We start from the raw sequence: 20,999 nt of genomic DNA, 5'->3' as shown, positions 1-20,999 counted from the left end.
AACAACCACAACTTCTAATGGGTCCCTTTTCAAACTCTATAGCCTAGAAAATTCCAGATAGTCCTAACAAATTTCAGTCTCCTTCTTGGATATCCTGCAGGATCCCAATAAGGTTTTCTAGGCCAAAAATATAGCCAGGATCTGGTCCATCGTAGGTGGTTTGCTCTTTCCAGGAGCCCTTGTAGGTCGTGTGAGCAAAGTCGATCATCCGGATATCAACTTTGGCCAAACCTTCAGAAGCCCTTCTATGGGCCAACTGCAGGGCTTCCTGGGGATGCATGTGGCCTGGGGTTCTTTCTGCTGGTTCCTGGCCATCATAGATGAGGAGGAGGGAGCTAGAGTAGAAGCGGTAGGAGCTCTGGCTCCGGATGACTGAGAGCAGTGCGTGGAGCCGGCACAGGAGGGGCTCCAGGAGCTCTATCCGAAGGCGGGTCCCGTCATGCAGGAACTGATGGAGAGCTTGTCTGAACCCATCCACTGAGAGCTTCCTCCCATAGTACTTGTCTTTGCAGAGAAAGTGCTTCTTATCAGTTTGATAAACCTTACGTGGAAAAAGGAGAAAGAGAAAGTGTGAAGAATTGTCACCGTTACAATTGCAACATCACATCATAATGTATGAGTCGATTTCTAGGAGATGCAGGGTAAGAGCAGCTGGAACAAGCCGAGGGTGATCGTCCATCATGCCCCAGTGTGGCTGTACATTGTAAAGCATACTCTGTGTGGATCTTTAAAAGTAATCCAAGGTCCAAAGACTCTTTGCTTTATAAAAGTAAACCTCTGCTCTGCAGAGGTGACCTGCAATCCTAAGGCAGAGATTCGAATCTCCTCTCTTACGGATCCCCAGTGTCAACTCCCAAGATCACAATTTAAGTTCCAGTTTCTGGCCCTTTTCAATTCAGATATTAGCAAACTCAAGCTAGAAGGCATTCATAGGATTCTGAACCTACAACCAAAGGCTTTAGATAACGAGCTAGATTTACCTTTTTTTTCCCAATAAAGTTTATAAAGTCCTTTCTTGGCAGATTTGAGGGCAGCAGCAGTGGTCTTGGGGTGGAGGGTGTGTGTGAATTGTTTGGAGTTAAGAAGTCTGGCAGGATGAGATGTGGATAGTGTTTGTAGGTAGCCAGTGCAGTTGTGGGGAGTGGTGGTGGGAGGGAGGTCCTCAGCTTCTCTGAAGGAAGGAAGGTGGCTCCTCTCCTTGGCAATGTCTCTCTTCCCCACCCCTGTCATGTCTTGGCCACCAGAAGGGAACAGATGGAAGAGAGATCCTGATGGGGGGGTGGGGAGGGCATAGCAGCTGTCTCATGCCTTTAAGTTGGCAGAAACAGAGTTTGAACTAAGGCCGTTGGCTGGCGTGGCCTAGGGGAAGGTGAATTAACTGGACAGGGCCACACACCTGGCCAGTACTTTCTCTGCTCTTTCATTACCTTTACATTACATGCTATGTTTATTGAAAAGCAGAGTTCAAAAAAATCAGAAAGTTATGATAGGTTTAGTGTTGCCTTTGCAGGGTTGGAGATCGGCTGCTGAATTAGCCATCATGAATATATGACAGGCATCACTCTCTAAATAAATCAGATCAATTTCCAAAGAGTTGAGGTCCAGAGAGAGATTCCATTTACACCACAAATCATCACACTCCATTCTCTTGAGGACTGCATTCCAACCCTTCCCAGAGACATCTGTGCGATGAATTTATAGACTCAACTTCCAGCTTCAAGGGGTGGCAGTTTCAATTAAGGAAAGCTATAACGCTTACCATCAAAGCAGACAGACGGTAAGAGGGAAGGAGTGGAGGAAGTGCGCTCCCCCTCCGTTCCCCTGCAGCCCTGCCATAGCCTCCTAAGTACAGCAGTAAAGAAGCATGGAAGCTGGGTGCTGGTGGCTCATGCCTATAATCTTAGTTACTCGGGAGGCTGAGATCTGAGGACTGTGGTTTGAAGTCAGCCTAGGCAGTAAAGTCTGTGAGACATTTATCTCCAATAAACTACTTAGAAAAAGCTGGAGGTGGCATTGTGGCTCAAGTGGTAGGGCACTAGCCTTGAACACAGAGAGGTTTGGGGACAGCACCCAGGCCCTGAGTTTAAGCCCCAGAACTAGCAAAAGCAAAACAAAACAAAACATGGGATCTGAGGCAGTAAGGAAATGAACTCCCTTTGCCTAGATTCAGCAAAGAGCAGTGAAAAACCAGGCCCTGGTGGCTCACACCTGTAATCCTAGCTACCTAGTGACCTGAGGACCATAGTTCAAAGCCAGCAAGAGTAGGGAAGTCCGTGAGATTCTAATCACCAGTTAACCACTAAAAAGCCAGAAGCAGAGATGTGGCTCAAATAGTAGAATGCTAACCTTGAGCAATAAAAGCTAAGGGAACCTGAGTTCAAGCCCCAGTATTGGCATCAAAAGGGAAAAATAAGAAGTAGCAGAAAAGCTGAATGAAGAGGAAAGTGCTCATAGGAATTCAAGGAGTTGGCTGATATATAGCATCTGAGAACAGCTTCATCATACAAGACACAGAACTAGGAGGGCATGGAGTGTACCTTCTCTTAGTTCTTTCTCCAGCCCCTGCCCACATACTGTCTTCAAAGGTCTCTTGCAACATGGGCAGGAAAGTTTCTGCTGCCAAAGACCGTGAGGCTGAGTTAAAAAAAAAAAAGGCACGGGGGGGGGGGGTTTGACACCATTATCCTGAAGCAAGCACTTAAAAATAAAAACAACAACCCAGCATGTAGACTATAGTAGCTCAGTGGTGGAACACTTGCCTAGCATACACAAGACTCTGGGTTCTGTTCCCAGCACTGCAGAAACAAAAACAAAAAGCAAAACTTCCAGTGTGTGAAAAATGGAAAGATGCAGTTCATTGTTTAAAAAGTCAGGAGGCTGAGATCTGAGGATCGTTGCTCAATGCTAGCCTGAGCAGGAAAATCCATGAGGCTCTTCTATTCAATTAACCATTAAAAAGCTGGAAATAGAGGGAAATACAGCTGTAGCTCAAGTGGTAGAGCACTAGCCTAGAGGGACAGTGCCCAAGGCCAAGACTTTAGTCCCTAGGACTGGTACACACACACACACACACACACACACACACACACACACAGTTATCTTGCTGCCTCTGCTGATCTCTGCAGAGAAGGAGGGGTTGGGAGACCTGCTTGCCCCACACAGGATGTGCCAGGACCTTTATCCCTGCCGTGGGCCCCTTGCACCTACCTGCATACCACAGATGCGCACGCCCAGGCAGGCTGAGGTGCTCTGTGCACACTTCCTCATGTGGCGAGCCTTCTTCTCCTCTGACACATCATCCCCGTGCTGCCGGGTCCCCATCTTCAGGTCCAGAATGCAGGGATGTGTGTACTGTGACACCACATTTTCCAGTAGCAAGAACCCTTGTCACACCAAGTTAAGGAAGGCTCTGAGGACAGCAGGGCCGTTACCCCTCGGGAGGGAGTTAGCAGCCTCCAGGACTGCCCAGAGGCTCCCAGCCAGGGCTTCTTCCTTCCCTCTCCTTCCTTACAGATGCGCCCTGGTTATTAAGAATACAAGATAGTAGCTTGCAGACTGCTTTGATAAGTCCATTTATTTAGGGGGAGTTTATGAGTCTGAGCTTTTCTGCCTTTCCCATTTTGCTCTGAGGTTGAAATTTAAATGCAGGCGTGAAATCCCTGGCAGGCCATGCTCAATTTACATTTTATGACAAAAAATCAGAAGGCTAAAATCTCCAGTCACTGAATGGGCAATACCTTTTGGGAGAAGCAGGTTGATGTTCGCTTTGGAAATGAATTGCAGGAATATTAATTTCAGCAGAGTAATTATCTTGCAAAAGCTTCTTAGGGATTAGGGTTGTACATGTATCTCAGTCAGTACTGTGGCGCCAGCCTCCACTTTGTAGAAAGGAGCCTGGCAGTGGCAACGGGGGTATTACAAACTTGAATTTTGCTCACTGAGGACAAGATGATCTCTATGTGTGTGTGCGTGTGTGCGTGCGTGCGCGCGCGCGTGTGTGTGTGTGTGTGTGTCTGTCTGTCTGTCTCCTTTCCCATCCTTTCCCTGTCTGATCTGACTGTCTCTGCCCCACACTGCTCCTGCTAGGCAGCCTTCCTGCCCTTCAGTATGTGGCGGGGAAGACAAGGATACGGTGCCACTCATCCTCTGGGTGCTCAGAGCGTAGGCGAGTCAGGTGGGCCTTGTGGCAGTGCAGCCCCCATGGGTTAAAGCTCCTCTTCTCAACCTGGTTATCATTAGAGTCTTCCACCATGGAGGAGACTTGGGTGTTGGAGTGGAACTCGGACTTCAGGAGCATGTTGGTCGGGCTGTGGGCAAAGGAAGTGCAGGTGGCAGTCAGCGAAGGACTTGTGTGCTGCCGGCCCCTGCTCTCTGGACCACTTTCTGAGAAGGCTGTCCCAGAGGCTATGCCGGCAGCTCTTACCAGGCCACACGAGACACTGCAGGGGCCCACATGCCCCCCTGCCTTTACAGCAGCCCTCTCTGGGGGGCTCTCCAAGACCCAGATAACTCCTTAGGCATGCCACCCCGCAGAGGAGTGGAGCGATATAAGTCCACTTGTGAACGTTCTGGGTTGTTAACAATCCTGCTATTGTGGTGATGAAATAGAAAGAGGGGGGTACCTGGAATCTGTCATTATGTCCAGAGCTTTTGAAATGCCCCATCCTTGACTTGCCCTCATTTTCCTCCCCTTTCTGCATCTTTCACCCCCCCCCCCAAATACAGATGGAAGCAGGGTGCTACTGTTGAATGCTGAGCCAAGAACTTAATTAGGCTTGTGTTCCTTAGGGAAGGGTGATATTGTCGTCTTAGCTCTTTTTGGTTTCCTATAAATGCTTTAAAAGTCCCCAGAGATCTCTTCCTTTGAGAAAGATCAGCTACCATTCTAGTGGGCTATGGAGACTTCTCCAAGGACCTTAGGCATCCAAGGTCTCCTGTGTCTCCAGGGACCCACCAAATGTCACATGGGCATCTCTCCTTGTCCCTCTGTACCACTAAGCAAGAGCTGACTTCCAAGAGAAATTAGCCGTACTTCCTTTCTAAAAAACCGATTCTAGGTACATTATCCCCCAGAGACACTACCTGGTTTCAGTGAAACAGGTATTTAATTAAACAAATAAGTACCAAATACCTGTTCTGTATAGCACTTGGTATCTGCATCAGCTTTTGAGATAAATACATAGTAATCCCTGCCTAGAAGCCTGTGAGAGAAAAGTGTTCCTTTCCTTGGCCACATCAGTTATTTTAGGCTGTGCCTTTGTCTGAGTTTCTCATTTTCTCCACGCCATTGCTGATGTGGACCCATTGACCTTGGGTACAGGTGGGGACAGCATTAATCCCTGCTGAGGGCCTGTGCCCAGCTTCCTGTCCCCCTCAAAGTGGTCCTCACCTCTCCTTGAGGGACTGTGCTAGCTGGGCCAGGGGGCGGGCACTGCTACTGCTGGTGGTCTGCTGAAGTGTCTGCCAGATGGCCACTGCTGCAGACTCTGGGGAAACCTTGAAGGACTCCTCGGTGACCTTGAAGCACTCCTGGGTCTCCTTCAGAGGGGGGGCCACCAGGCTGAGGTGGCCCCTGCTGTCTCTCCGGAGATGGACTGTGATGGTACCTGCAGGACACACAGGGAGGGCAGGAGAAAGCACATGAGTGTCTTCTCAGTGGACATGGGCCAGAGATGACCTTCCTTTTTCCCAGAGTCCTCCCTCAAGGTAGAGCTGGGGGACCAGCCCAGTATTATCTGAACCCCCTTCTATTCCTAAATGTGCCCTGAGCCATGGAGCCTGCAGAAAAGAGCCTGAGGATGGCCTTAACCCATTCTTGTGGCTGTTCCCATTTTTCTGCTTTTTCCGACTTTAAACAAAGTAATTCTGAGCCTTTAGTCCTCTCTAAGCAGACACCCAACTCGCCACAGCTGGTTCTCTGTAAAGGCACCTCCCCACCTCCAGGGGTCAGTGAATTCGGGGAGTTTCCTGCCCCCCACCCCCACCTTTCGTCCTCTACTTGCTCACCTGAGGCCTTCCTCCAGGACTGTCTGTCCCCCTCCATCTGCTCTCCCTGTCTTTGCCTTTCACACTGGTGCCTGTCTTTGGTTAGACACATAGGCATATGAAGCTTTTTGGTGGTCATGATTCTTTGAGGAAAATAAGATTTGGGGTGTGTCCTCAATTTGTGGTTCCCTCATACCACCGCCATTGATAGTCAAGTCAGAGGAGCTTTGGCCATGTGGGTGAAGAGCGCGGGAAACAGATTTAACCTGTGTGCTGCCTGGTGTTCTCTTGGCTGTGGCAGTACATTGGTGCTGTGGCAGCACATTTGTACTGTGCCATTCCCCGACCCCCTCAAGTGGAGCCTTCTCTTGGAGGAGCTCTAAAGGGAGAACCTGCGGCTGTTCTGTAGGGAGGGAAGAACTCTGCCTGCCCCCTGCACCACCATCCCTGCCTGCGTTATGTGGCAGGGCTGACTCTAGGCCATGCAGCTTTCCCAGTGGCTGGTTTGCCCTGTAAGGGTGGGAGGGGAAGAGGAAGGCTGGGTACTTATTCCACAGTTCCTCCCTAGGTCATCATGGTGGGCCTGTGTCATGCACCTAGGGCATTCTCTCATATTAGGCTCATGACCCTGTTCCCTCCCTCTGGCCCTCTGGGCCCAGTTTCTAATGCTGTCCTCCTTGCATGTGTTGTTCCTGGCCCCAGCCTATAGACACTTCTGCAAATAGATTGTTGGAGAAATTCTCTTGAATGAACTGTTCATTAATGCTGGGACTCTGGCTGGGGTAAGGGGTGCTCCGTGCTCTTCATTTCCTCCCCTGGCCACTTGGCTTCCTGCCCAGCCTGAGTGGTGCTTTGTGCCGAGCAGGCAGGAAAGGCTGTTGATTGCCCTGCCTGGTTGCCGAGCTGCTTCATGCAGACCCTCATTTCCAGGGCTGCTCTGCAATTCAGCATGATGCTTAATCCAGAGCGGTCTCCCCTGTCCAGTCCTGTCCTCTCTGATTCCCTAATTTTGCAGCCTGGGAGGTACAGTCAGTTCACTCTGTTTTTCCTCAACTCATCCCATGCTCCTGTGTCCTGTGAAGTAACTGTGACAGGAGCATGAATTGTCTCCTGGCTTTGGAGCAGAATTGTGCAGCAGACATGACAATGGTCTTCATCCTGGGCCAAGCCTACCTTGGTGTTCTGTATATGAGAACAAGAGGCTGCCGGCAGGCTGGGACATCACCACAACAGCCATCACATCCAGGCACACCTGAAATCCTAGATACTCAGGAGGCTGAGTTCTAAGGATCTCAGAAGTCAGCCCAGGTGGAAAAATGTCACAAGACTCATCACCAGGTAACCTAGCAAACAAGCTGGAAGTGGTAAAACACTAGCCTGGAGCAAAACAGCTAAAGGACAATGCTCAGGCCCTAGTACCAGCACAAAAACAAAAGCAAACCAGTGAGCACAATGATCACCATGCCTTCCCACCCACCATGTGTGACCCTGTGCAGGCCACATGCTGGTATGGCATGGTACACTTGAGTCCCCGGGAGACTGAAGAGCCAAGGTTGAACACCAGATAAAGGATGCACGTCCACGGGGTCCACACCAAATGCAGGCATGGAACCGGGAACAAGCTGTTGTTACACAGAGCTGAGGACTGGGTCAGTATTGACCCATCTATGCATGAAGACCATTCCTGCAGTGTTCCCAGTCATATTGGTTGTGGTCATTCTGTTCCATAGAAGGTGTAAGGAAGTCAGCATTCTACCCTCTTTTCCCCCAGGAGAGGGCTGTCAGGTGCTGTCTCTGTGAGTAGAAAGGTCATTGTGCTTATTCTCAGGAAAACTGACCTTCTTGAAGCCAACACTAGATGCCCAGAGCCCCTCCCTCCCTGTGTGACAGGGCCTAGAAGCCCCGTGTCCTTAAGGGAGGTTGGGGCCTTCCAACTGCCTGGGAGGATGTGTGGGGCAGAAAGGTGAACCAGTCAAGAGCCGAGTCCTTGGGGGTCTTATAAAGTTCATGCTACCATCTAGCACCCCCTGGCCTTTTCCATTTGAGGGGTTATGGTGACAGGCCTGCCAGAATATGGTCCTGGGGAGTTCAGGACCCAGGAGGCCTCCTAAGAGGGACAAGAAATGTGACCTTCACCAGTTCCTGCAGGCCCCAGCTCCTGTCTGATCACATCAGTTCTGAGTGCCTGCATACATGGAGATGAGCAGAGGTGCAAACAACTCAAACCAATAAAATTCAAAAGTCATTTTCACTGATCATATTGTCAGAGCCACACTGCTAGCTCTGTGTCACAACATCTCCTCTCTCCATGTTTCTGCATACTTCCATCTCCTAGCTGTCTCTCTCTCTCCATCTTCCCTTACCTCCTCTGTCTCACCCCTCTGGCCTCTGGGGCTCAGCTCAGTCCTCTCCAAATCCACTCCACTGGATGGGATCACAGCAGAAATTCCCCTTGCAAACAGTCCTGAGCTGCCTGCCCTTGAGAGAATGGCACACCTGAAGATCCCAGACTCATTGTTGCTTGGGTAGGCCTGCCTGCCTACCCAGCCTCAGCTCACCCTGTGTCAGTGGAGATTAAGCCTTCGAGACCCACAGGTCTCAGGACCAGCCAGAGCCCCCTGTCTGACTGCTTACCAGCTCTCTCCATACACCTCTGCTTGAGTCCATGCCAGCTGGGCAGACAAGAATGCTTACTGCCACCATTGGCATGCCCACAGCATCTCAGCAATTTTGGTTTGGCTGAGGCTTGGTGAATATTCTATCATGTGTTTATTTTTAAGCTTATGAGAACATTTACTAGCCACTGCCTGTAATATTAATCTGGCCGAACCATCGGCCAACTGGACCTGAGTATATGTCCTCACTCACCCAAGGTCCCCAGCAGCTCGGGAGATGAAAGATGTGGCCCTAACACAGCGAAGCCTGAGTGTCTATACAGGAGGCCACCCTTTGGGACACCTACCTGCCAAGGCTTTCCCCAATCACTGCTGTGGTATCCAACTGTGAGAAGTGAGAGAATGTGCCCTGTGGCAGGCCATAGCCACCTCAGAAAACAGCCTTCCCTCTGAGGGGCGTTACTATCAAGAAGGAAAAGAATGATTCCTGTAACAGCCACATGTTCAAGTTCCCCAACAGAAGGTTCATTGGCTGAGTGACCCTGGACAAGTCATGTCCCCTTTCTCATGCTGGAGGATTCCCCCTGAACCCACACTTGGGCTCCACTCTGTTAGGAACAGTAGCTAGGTGGAGTGGGCCTCTGTGGTCAAGAGCCCACTCTTGAGAGCCAGACCTTGGGGCTTCAAATCCTAGTTCTGCCTCTCAGTGCTGTATGTCCCCAGGCGAGCCAGGCAACCTCTCTGGTGCCTTGGGTTATCACCTAGGAGGGATAATAAACCTGCTTGCCAGGTTTGTGAGGGTGTTGTGAGAAGGGTGTGGGAGCCATTGAGCCTGGGAGCCCTGAGACCCTTCTCATCCTCATCCTGTCCTTAGCTCCCAGCCCTCTCGACTCCAGACACTGGAGAACCAACACAAGGGTCCTTCTTGGTTCTAGGTGGTTTTTTCTAGCATTTCCTTACAAATGTATATGTTGTTAGTTGCTGCCTGGACCCTGTGGCTGCATGGGTGATGTCCCAGTTAGTGAGGGGACCAGCGTTTCTGCTTCATCAAGCCCCATGTCTGAGCGTTGCCTAGCACAGTGGGAAGTCAGTCCTCGGTCTCCTCCCTTGGCCTGGCCCCTCCTCCATGTGTTTAGAAACCACCTGCATCCCTTTGGCTCTGACTCTAGACTCAAGGTACAGGCAGTCCTTGACAGAGGCTGGGTGGACTTGTGATTTCTCCCCATCATGGGAAAGCAGTAAGCACACAGCAGAAGATGTCCTTTGATTTTTCCATTTTGACCTTTTCTGGGGCCAGTGCTATGCGCTTTGTCCCCTCTTGGGATGCTGGGTATAAACAACCCAGATGCTACAGTGCATTGCTTTCCTAGGCTAGGATGCTTGCTGGGCCAGAGATGTTTAGTGCATCTGACTGAACAATTCTTGAAGTTGGAGAATTCTAAAGGTATTGAATTAGCAGAGCCCCAGAGGTATTTTTCCAGAATGGCTGATCTAAAGAGGGACACCAGAGAGAGACAGGTGATGATTGATCAGTGCCCAGGGTGTCCTGTCATCCCACCAGAGGATTGGTTTGGGGCACAGGTGAGATCTTCTGCACACCTCTGTGGCCTCTCTCCCTTCCCTGCTTTGCCTGTGGCAGTTTTGGGGGTCTTTCTTAGCTCTGGAGCTGTGCCAGAGAAGCGTGAAATGCTTCTAGCAGTGATCCTCCCCCATGCCAGGTCTGCCACCCCTTTGCTGCATTGAGTTTGGTTATGACAGGACAGACATTAATTCAAGTAAGTGCTCTGAGCAAATGAGCACTGACCTGAAACCAGTCGGGCCTCACTGGCCTGAGGCCTTGACACACCGAGAAGGCCAGGCCAGGCGAGAGGAGCCTGTGCAGGTGGCGGTGGACTGTCCTGTGGGAAATGGTACTTGGAAGTGATTCTGGGCCTCAAGGTCCTAGTCACCCCCGAGCTTTGCTTCTCAGTCGGGACACCTGAGCCCCAGTCCTGAGATACTTCTGGACCTTGATTAGCGTGTCTGGAATGGGCCTGGGAACCTGAAAGCTGGTTCACCCCAGATTGGAGAGATGCTAATGTGCATGCGTGCTGCCACACTCGGCTTGTTGGTTGAAAATGGAGTTCTTGCTAACTTTTCTCCTAACCTGGCCTCACGCCCCATCCTCCAGATCTCCACCTCTGGGATTGCAGGTCGGAGGCCCCTCTTGTGACTTCCCAGTTAGTAATCTTCCCAGTTGTCACTGGAATGCAAGTAGGCGCGTAAGTGTGTGTCATTATTGCCTCTTGACCTCTTCCCCTTAGACAGCAATGCAGTAGCAGCCCACATTCATGAAACCAAAGACCCTGTAAGGAGGCCTTTTCTGAGCATGAGCCCAGCTGGGCTGGCTGCCCAGCCATCAGCTCTGTGACCACAGGCTCCATGTGGACAAGACAGAGCCCTGTCCTGGGGTACAGCTCGGCCCTCTTTCTCCCCAGACCCAGCTCATGTTCAGCTCCAGGATGTACTCTACCTGTGCCAAGTTTTCCAGCTACATACTAGGCAGTGACAGCCAGCCCCTGGGCATGCAAATAAGTCACGTCCAGCTTCTTGGTGCCCTGTTCTAGCCCAAGCCTCCATCACTACCTGGGCCTCTAGAGAGGGGGTTTGGAGGCCTCAATCTGGCCTATTTTTAATCACAGTCCCACAACCAGCCGTGACACCACCCAAGGTCCAGACCAGAATGGCCTAAGTCAAGACCAAGTGCCACTGAGTGTCATTTTGTGTGTGTGTGTGTGTTTGCCAGTCCTAGGGCTTGAACTCAGGGCCTGAGCGCAGTCCTTGGGTTTTCTCAAGGCTAGAGAGCTCTACCACTTGAGCCACAGCACCATTTCTGGCTTTTCTCTATGTATGTGGTACCAAAGAATTGAAGGTCTTCATGCATGCTAGGCAAGCACTCTACCACTAGGCTAAACTCCCAGCCCGCTGAGTGTCATTTTTTTTGCTGTTTTTATTTTTATTTTTTTCATATATTTTTATTGTAATTAATAGAAGGGTTACATGATATTTGCCAGATAGATGGTGCATTAATTCCCATACATTGATACCCTTTTACATGTCTTGGTCCCCATTTCCCTCCCCCCACCCCCACCCCTCCGAGTGTCATTTTTATCCCTTCTCAATTCTGGGAAGCCTGGTGGCTTGAGCTAATGGGAAGGGAAGCAGATAGAGTAGCCCTGCAGACTTGGGTAGGGCCTTGTGTCCTAAGCAACCCTCTTGCTTCCTTAGGAGGGGAGGAGGTAGGGCCAGCAGCCCTATAGCTGCACTTACCCTTGTACTGTGGGGTGAAGCGCTTCATGGCCAGTGGAAGGGATTCGTAGAACCTCTGCTCCCGGGAGATGAGGGGCTTGCACACTGTGTGCTCATCATACTTCATCAAACTCACGTGCCCCCCAACCTGGTGCAGGAAGGGCTCCAGTTGCACGCCCACCCTGGCATCCCTAGCATCCATGTTGTCCTGTAAGACCATGGTGCTTCAGAGCGCTCGAGTGGAAGGAGGGGGCTGGAAGTGGTGGCAGCCAGACAGTCCTAGCTGGCTGGGATCCTCCGTCTTCTCTTTCTTGGCCTTCTCTATTGTCCCAGCACAAGTGTCTCTCGGTGGCTGGCTTTCTAGAGAGTGGGGGAAAAAATGACGTGAGGAAGAAAGGCTACTATGCAGGCATGGTGGTGCATACCTGCAATCCCAGCTACATGGGAGGTAGAAATGGGAGGATCTCAGTTCCGGGGCAACTGAGGCAAAAAATCAAGTCCATTTTCTCCTTGAAAATAGACTACAAGCAAAAACTAGCAAGTGTGAAGCTCCAAGTTATAACTCCAGTAGTGCCCCAAACTTTTTTTTTTTTAAGAAAGAATAAGGAGCGGGTGCTATGGAGACTTTGTTCTCAAGGATCCACTTAGTCCCCAGCTCCAACTGAAGCTAAAATAGGACCATAAATATGCATCAGTCTCTTCTGGAATTATTAGTCATGAGAAACTGGCCACAGTATTTGTCTCCATGAAGCAGGAGTGAGAAGAATTTAAAGATTTTTTTTATCTTTGGATTTAAATATTGAAATATTTTCAATATATACACACATAACCGCATGTGTCTAGAGTTCGGAGCCTGTGTCCTAACTCCTTTCTTCTTGGCACATCAATCCCAGATTCGGACAAGAAGCCAGCAGAACCTCTGCTGCTGGGGACACTCATTTTCTTACAGGATCTTACACTTATATGTCACGACTGTACCATCTTGTTCCCATCCTTGCTGTGTGACCTTGAGCAAGTCATTAACTCTCTCTGGATCTTGGTTTCCCCTTCTGTAGAACAGGATAATAATGATGCCCATCTCATGGAGTTAGGGACAGGACTGAGATAAGGCCATAGTGCCAGGAGCAAAGCCCTGGTAAATATTACTCCATTGTCCAGTGTTGCACACTTCCTCTACAGCTCTGGTTTGTGAGAAAGGCAGGTTTTATTGCTGGAACTTGCAAAGTGGTCCTGTCGCCACTCTGCTGCTCCTTTACCCCCCAAAGGTGAGCTTGCCTTATCTTAGCTGAATGCTGGAACACTGGGTAGGGGCAGGGTGAAGCCTTAAGGTTGTTCTGTCTTGGTCTCAAGGAGGACCAAGGGGACACCGCAGGGAAGCTCTTGCCTCCAGGTTTGTCCTGAGAGGACATTCCCACAGTGGTGCCATCACTGCCAAGTTATTAATACCCTCTCCCTCCACTGGACTCCTGACCACACTGCACCGCCGGGCTGGGCAGCGCTCGGCATGATTAACCCTCTAATTGACCCTTAGTCCTTCCCTGGGCATGGTTGGCTGGCTCCATCTATTTGCACAGGCCCCCGACTTGGAGCTGCTCAGCCAGCTGCTTGGCTTTGAAAGCTTCAGCCTAGCCTGTTCAGTCTCTCATACGGGGCTTCTTATCAGCTCCTGTCTTGCAGGCCACAGAGTGCCCTATGAGTTGTGAGGGTCTGCCTGGTGCCTGTGCACCTCCTCTCAAGGTACAGAGTAGGATTTCAAAAGCCTGCATGGAGCAGATGGGTATGGCTGAAGGGAGGATGGAGGAAAGGGGAGGCCTGAGGCTGAGGAGGTGAGTTGAGCTTCAGAGGCTTTTCCATAGTTCTGCCCCAAGGAGTCCCAAAGCTAGTTCCAGGGGCTGTTTCAGAAGCTAAGAGAAGCTGAGAAGACTATAGACAGAGAGGAGAGGAGTCTTGAGGCAGTGGAGAAGGAGGGGAGGGGTTCTCACAGCCCTCAGCCAGCAGTGACTTCAGTCTGACCATCCTCCCATACAATTGCATGGCAAACCTGAGCCTACTTGCAAATTTAGAGAAAGCAGGAAAGAGAGAAGAGAAAAGCCAGGCACTGGTGGCTCACGCCTATAATCCCAGTTACTCAAGAAATTGAGATCTGAGGATTATGCTTCAAAGCCAGCCTTGGCAGGAAAGTCTATGAGAATCTTACCTTCAGTTAGCTGGTGAAAAGCCAGAAGTGGCGACATGATTCATGTGGTAGAGTGTCAGCCTTGAACAAAACACTAAGGGGCAGTGCCCAGTCTCCTCTGCAGTGTGGTGGAGGGTAGGGAAGAAAAGTTGAGGTCTGTGTCTCAGTGACTCTCTGGCATTGTTGACCTTTGCCAGATGACCTGTCCCCAGGCAGATGCCTTTGTGGTAACTAGAGGGACAGCCATAGCCAGTCAGAAATATCCATTTATAGCCACTTCTGGAAGGAGCCAAGGCTCCTGTCCCTCGGGCCTAGCCCTGCACAACCCTGGTCTGGCCTCAGATGCCAGGACGGGGGCCTGCCACTGCATTCCAGCCATGCCCCACAAAGGCCCTTAGGCCTCCGCACTGGGCAGACTACTGCTTCTCCCTCGGAGTTCATGGCTGTCATCTTGAGGTGGTGGCCCGGGGAGGAAATGGAAGCACTACAGGGTCATGCTCATGGGGCTTGCAGCCTGTCACACAGTCCTCATGGGCCTTAACCCACAGAAGGCTTTCCCACTATCCTACCAGCCCATTTTCCATGTGTGGAAACTGAGACAAAGTTTATATACTCAGCTAGTAGGGAAAGAGAGAATTTGAACCCAGGTTATTATTGGCCAACCAAGCACACTTATCAAACATATTGCACAGGGCAGAGGGTTGTGGTCTGTCTACTCTAAGTCAGAAAGCTGAGTCCTAAAGAGATCCCAATCAAAGCCACCAGCAAGGCACTGGCAGTTCTAGGACAGTTGTCTTGTCCCCTCAGCCTGGTCTTCACCCTACTTCATGCCATTAAGTGCATATCCTGGTAAGCAATAGGGTAGACAGGGGAAAGACATCACGGGGGCATGTTTTAGAACTTTCTGGCCAGGTTAGTTAGCCAGATTCAAGAAGGGCTAGCACTAGGGGCCGGGAGTTTGGCCTAGTGGTTAAAGTGCTTGCCTAGCATGCACCAAGACCCAGGTTCAATTCCTCGGTACCACATACATAGAAAAATGCCAGAAGTGGTGCTGAGGCTCAAGTGGTAGAGCGCTAGCCTTGAGAAAGTCTAAGGGCAGTGCTCAGGCCTTGAGCTCAAGCCTAGGACTGGCAAAAAATATATAAATAAAAATGCAGCAATTAAAAAAAAAGAGGGCTAGCACTAGTTCTTTTTCGTGTGTGTGTGTGTGTGTGTGTGTGTGTGTGTGTGTGTGTGTGTGTGTTCGCATGTGCCAGTACTGGGGCTTGAACTCAGTGCCTGGGCATTGCTTCTTAGCTTTTTCACTCAAGACTCTGTCACTTAAGCCACAGTTCTACTTCTGGCTTTGTAGTGATTAATTGGAGACAAGAATCTCATGACTTGACTACCTGAACTGGCTTCAAACTGTGATCCTCAGATTTCAGCCTCCTGAGTAGCTAGGATTACAGGATTACTAGCTTGGTTCTTGCCATGGCTCTGTCATGCTTTCCTATCCACCAAGGGCAGGCACTGGCCAGCAGGGTCGTGCTGTGTCTTCTCAGAGAGCACAGGTGGCAGGAAGACCTGCTCCTGCCTGGCAGTGCAGCCTTCCCTTCCCTGTGCTGGGGGTAGTGATTGGCCAGCCTGTACTTTACAGCTAGAGAAATTGAGGCCCTTGCTGTTGCAGATCACCTTAGGGAATAGATAGGGTGGTGTGAGGAAACTGAGGCACTGCATCTTGCAGGTCACCTTAGGGAATAGGTAGGGTGGCGTCTGAGGTCCTCCTACTCCTGAGCTCTGCAGCGGCCTATGGGACTGGCACAGTCTGGAGGGAGGGAGGGATGGAGAGGGAGAGAAGCAGGAGCCGTCAGGGGCTTCGTAAGGTTGTCTGATGCTGACCATGGATTCACAAGGAAGTCTCAAGCTTGCTCTCTGTTTCTGCCTTCAACGTTGAAAGGCTGAGCCAGGGCAGCCGCCATCCTTCCCATTCTTCTTCTGGAAGCCCCAAATCCGTGACTCTGACTGACAGGGCCCTTCCTTAGCCCAGAGCTTTCATTGGTTTTGCAGCCCTTCTGCCATGGCATTGGACCATTGCCTGTGGGCCCTACTGTTTTCCACCCACATGGGGTGAGAAACGAGGAGCCCAGGCTTGCTGAGAACCAGGAGGAGCTGGGTAGCTGCTCCACCCTGGTTTCCACCCACTGCCACAGCCTCCTCATGAGACTCAGATGACAGGACACACAGGCCTCCTCTGAAGATCCCTCTCTTTATGCGTCTTCACCACTCAAGATTGTCACTGCGTGGGTTCTTCTCAGGAGGACTGTGAGTCAGCAGGGGGTGCTGGGAAAGCAGGTGGGGCGCTTGCCCGATGAGGGCCTCCACCCCCGTTCTGACACACTTGCTACACACCCTGAGCTCCCTTACTGCTTCAAAGGGAAACAAATGTCCCTCGCTCCAGCCTATGCCTCTCTCCACAGACCCATAACCTGGACCCCTTGCCTAGCACCCTTCTTTAGAGGTAGGCCTGAGAGGGAGCAAGTATAAGACAGAGGAAAATGAGGAGATGCCCCTAGCCAGAAGAGCTCAACTAAAGGTTGGTCCTCACTCTCAGGAAGTGGGCAGATGGCCTCAGGTTCCAGGACCCTCTTCCTTTCTCATTGTTTACATCCTGAATGTGACAACTCTGGGTCTCACTCCAGGAGACTCAGGGACTGTGGGGTGCAGCCAACTGAGCTGATGTTGAGCAAGGACTAGGTCTGGCTGTGCAGGACAAGCCCTGCCGTCCAGTCCCATGGGGCCCAGGAGCCAGCTTGCCACCGGATTGCACTGTTCCCTGGCCATTGCTGTACTTGGTTTCAGCACAAGGACAAATGGTGATATCCAGCACTTGTAAGACGTAAGTTCTCAGGATCCATTCACTAAGCTGAGGGGGTCTAGGAGTCCCTGGCTTGATCTCTACCCACATACCAAGGATGAGCTTGTTGAAAATGACAAGGTGGCATATCAAGCCATATACCACACATTTAAGGGCTCAGACATGGAGCAAGCTGATCATGGACTGTATCTTATGAAAGCTGGAGATAATTAGCTGGCCCTGGTCACTTCCAGGGATGGGCAGATGGCTTGATGGCAGCATTGAAGGAAATTGTGGACACATGATATGCATTGGCTAACAGAACATGGAGGAGAATGCCACATAGCAGTTCTCCGTGAAAACTTGAAGGCCATTTCCCCATATTTTCTTGGGAGCATGTGATCTGCCCACCTGAATCTCTGAGCAACTACTCATATTAGAGTTATAACATGACAAGGGAAGGGAACCTCTGCTATATTGAGCCACTCTCATTTGGGAATGTTTGTTATATAGCAAAACCTGGAGTTCATCCTGGTTAATTCACCAACTCATGGCCAGTACCCAGTGTGGGACTCTTAAGTTGAAAGTCCCTCAACCGTGAAGATTCAGGTGCTAACATATTTCATTGCACGAATTTATCTTATGTAACAGCCACCCCTGTGAGGCATCTACTGTGGACTACTGGTTTTAGGGTCACACTTCTGAAGGTATCATTTTCAGGGGGAACAGCATCATTATTGAGCTTCCCCAGGCACCAAAGCGTGGGTGAGCCAAAACTGAGATTCAGACTCAGGGTTCATCACCCTAAAGTTCAATGTCCTGCCAAGCTACGCTCCTGAGGATCAAGTCAGGCTCTCCATGCCATGTGCCTATGAGACCCGTGTCAGGAACGGGAGCTTCCAGATGCTGTCCTGGCAGATAGCAAGAACTCCACCCACCAGTCAGATGGCAGTATAGGCCCACAGGGCCATGGCTGAGGTGTCCCACCAGTGGCCTGACCAGGACTCCATTCAAATCCACAGCAGCACAACATGATCTACAGACAAGAAATACAACACCCAGGGAGCATGACGATTTCTCAAGTGTAGGTACATATTCTGGTGATTACCAAATACAAATTCATTTTAAAGGCATTATTGAATTCCTAGAGGTTTTTGTCATCATCTGTTTTCTCAATCAACAGACACTCCAAGTATAATGAATGTCACATGGGGACTGGTAGAGAAAATTGTGTTGAAAAATGAGTCCTAGGGGTTGAGGGGTGGAGCTTGCACTTGTCTAGCATGTGCAAGGCCCTAAGTTCCATCCTCAGTACTGCAAACAAACTTGCCGACAAAGACACCAGCAGCTACTTCTAGCTACTTGGGATTTGAGGATTTTGGTTCAAAGCTAGCCTGAGCAAGAAAGCCCATGGGACTCTTATCTTCAATTAACTGGCAAAAGCTGGAGGTGGAGCCGTGGCTTAAGTGGTAGAGCACCAACTTGGAGTAAAAAAAGCTATAGGACAGAGCCCAGGCCTTGAGTTCAAACCTCAGGATCAGCACAAAACCAAAACCAAATACTCTGTAGAAGAAATGGCCAAGCGAGGCAAAGGTAGAAGAAAAGAAGGTAGATATAATCAATGCATGCTATATTCAGGTATGAAATAATCACTATGAATACCACCACCAGTCTGTACAATCAGTATGAATTAATAATAACAAAAATCAGTGCCAAGGTCAGGGGAGTTACTCTTCTCAGTTAGGAAGGGGTTCAAGAGCAGGGAAGACATGGATTTGGCCTTGGGGAATTTGGGGAAGACTCCCATCAAGAGTGTACATGCATAAGAAGTGCTAGAACTGGACTGGACAGGGCAGGGTGGGTGACTGGAGGCAAGGTGTGGAGCAGGAAGGATGGGGAGTTGGGGGCTGGGTTTGCCTAGTTACATACCTGCCACTAGTAGCTGCAGCAGGCAGTGGAAGGGGCCAGAGAGGGAGCTTAGCCCAGCTGGTAGAGGACACATTCTGGACCCCTGCTTCTCCTGGGGAGGAGACGATCCCCTGAAATCTCCAAAGTGTTAAACCTGTATCCCCATTTTTAACCACACCCTGATATATCTTAGGTGACTGAGGGAGGACAGAGGGAGGGCATGCTGGGAAGAGGATAATTAAGAAAGAGCTTGTAAGGGAAGAAGACTGCAATAGGAACCATGACAGGTTGCACAATCTGAAAGCAGCATGCTTTATGGCTTGACCTCCGGCCTCTGAAGTCCTCCTGTACATTTCACAGGGCTCTCAGAGCCAGAGGTTCGGGACAAGTACCATTCAATGTCCTTGTGATTGCCCAAGGGAACCGTTTTTAATCTATTAGAGATGAAAGAGCCCAAAAACCATTTAAAACCACTTAGGTGGTAATGGGTAAGGGAATTTTGGAGTTTCTCACGTGGCTTGAGAGCTGTATATCATCTGGAACCATCCAGGCTGGGAAGACACAGGCTTATTTTTCCAGAGAAGGGAAAATGGCATTTAAAAATCCATCGTAAAAACAATTCAAGGGTTATAGGACTGGGTGGCGTTCCCTGCATGGCTCCCCAGCTTTGTAGGATCGATACTGAGGACTGGGAGGTTGGGGGCGGAGGGGGCACCTCACATATCACGGTGCCGGCTATGATTGAAGTATGTGCTTTCAGAGACCGTCTATTTCCTAGGGAAGGCAGGAGTCCCAGAATCACAGAGCAATACTTCATATTCCTCAGTCACAGAAACTTATTTTATCCTTTGAAAGAGGATTTTTTGCCTCTTAGACCTTTCTCTTAACATTTAAAATCTCCCAACGTTTCTCTAGCTTGAAGACCAAATACGATTTTAATATAGTGATGATTAGTTTAGAAGCCCTTCAGCCACTGACAAATGTACTTAGCAGCACTAGCAATGTTCTGATCTTGCCGTCCAGGCAGGAGAAACATGACAGAAAGATGATCCAGAAGCCAAGTGCCTTAGAAGGATTTTTCTGGGAGAGGTCCAGGCAGAAGGCTGCTTTCCTTTCTTTCCTCCTGCCCTGCTGTAGATCCTGGCCTCTGGGCAGCCCTGGTTCCTGGGGAATGGACAGCAATACCCTCCCAGCAGGCTTTGCCGCTCCAACCTTGCTTTCTGAGGTTACAGCCAAAATCTCGGATGTTGACTAAACATCCAGATATATCTGAACATTTTCCAGCTCCCAACCCTGCCCCCCCAAGCCTGCTGCCTTTCTCTGCCTTGTGCAAGATACTTATAAGCCAAGGACACAGATTGTGCTAGTGGTTAGCCTGACAATTATATAGTCATCAGATGGCTATTAAAGATCAGCATACAATAGTGGGGTGGAGGGTAGGGTTGGTGGCAGAAGTGTGTGTGTGTGGGGGGGTGCTTTGTTTCTTTATATCAGATCTCTGTCAAGAACCAGTCTCAAGGGAGAATAAAACAAGGCCCCTCTCCAGCAGAGGGCAGCTGCAGACACAAAGAGGCCAGGGTTGCCCCATGAGGGATTAACACTGTCTGAAAAACTAAAGCTACCCCAGGCCCAGCCACCAGGGGATATGTTCTCACAACTGTCCACTTTTACCCAGGCCTGTCCCTGAGCTCACAGACACCAGTTGAGATGGTCTCACCCCTGCCAGGCCAATGTCTTAAAAGCTCCAGTCAGATCAAGTTTGAATTCTCCATCACAACCTATGCTCTATCTCCTCTTACCACTCCTCACATCCCTGTTCCAGCAGAAGTGGCTTAAACCTGGGTGCCTGTGGCTCACATCTGTAATCCTAGTTATTCAGGACCCTGAGATCTGACAGTCAATCACAATTTAGAGCCAATTAACCATCAAAAAGCCAGATGGCTCAGTGGAAGAGCACTAGCCTTGAACAAAATAGCTCATGAACAGTGGCCAGAGTTCTAGCCACAGAATGTGTGTGTGTGTGTGTGTGTGTGTGTGTGTGAGAGAGAGAGAGAGAGAGAGAGAGAGAGAGAGAGAGAGAGAGAGAGAGAGAGAGAGAGAGAGAGAGAGCGCGCCACACCAGGCAGGCAAGGCCCACACTCTATTCTGCTGCGAGCCAGGCCATTCCCACCCCAATGAAGAAGAATAACAAGTA

The 20,999-nt window shown here is 50.2% G+C and overlaps 1 protein-coding gene across 1 annotated transcript; it reads right to left on the bottom strand.

Annotated features, from left to right (window-relative positions):
* Positions 1–73: 73 nt before the first annotated feature.
* Positions 74–14,468, bottom strand: Ip6k3 (inositol hexakisphosphate kinase 3). Its single transcript, XM_090355324.1, has 6 exons — positions 14,086–14,468; positions 11,910–12,248; positions 5,390–5,606; positions 4,132–4,307; positions 3,208–3,383; positions 74–541 (listed from the first exon to the last, which is right to left on the bottom strand). Exons 2-6 carry the CDS (start codon positions 12,106–12,108, stop codon positions 74–76), a joined length of 1,236 nt encoding a protein of 411 aa, XP_090211450.1. The 5' UTR covers positions 12,109–12,248; positions 14,086–14,468.
* Positions 14,469–20,999: the final 6,531 nt, after the last annotated feature.

This window comes from Megascapheus bottae, chromosome 22 (genome assembly GCF_031878675.1).
Source record: "Megascapheus bottae isolate mThoBot1 chromosome 22, mThoBot2.hap1, whole genome shotgun sequence".
Classification (NCBI taxonomy): Eukaryota; Metazoa; Chordata; class Mammalia; order Rodentia; family Geomyidae; genus Megascapheus; species Megascapheus bottae.
The sequence above is the reverse complement of the archived record's forward strand: the minus strand, read 5'-3'. Positions and strand labels throughout refer to the sequence as shown.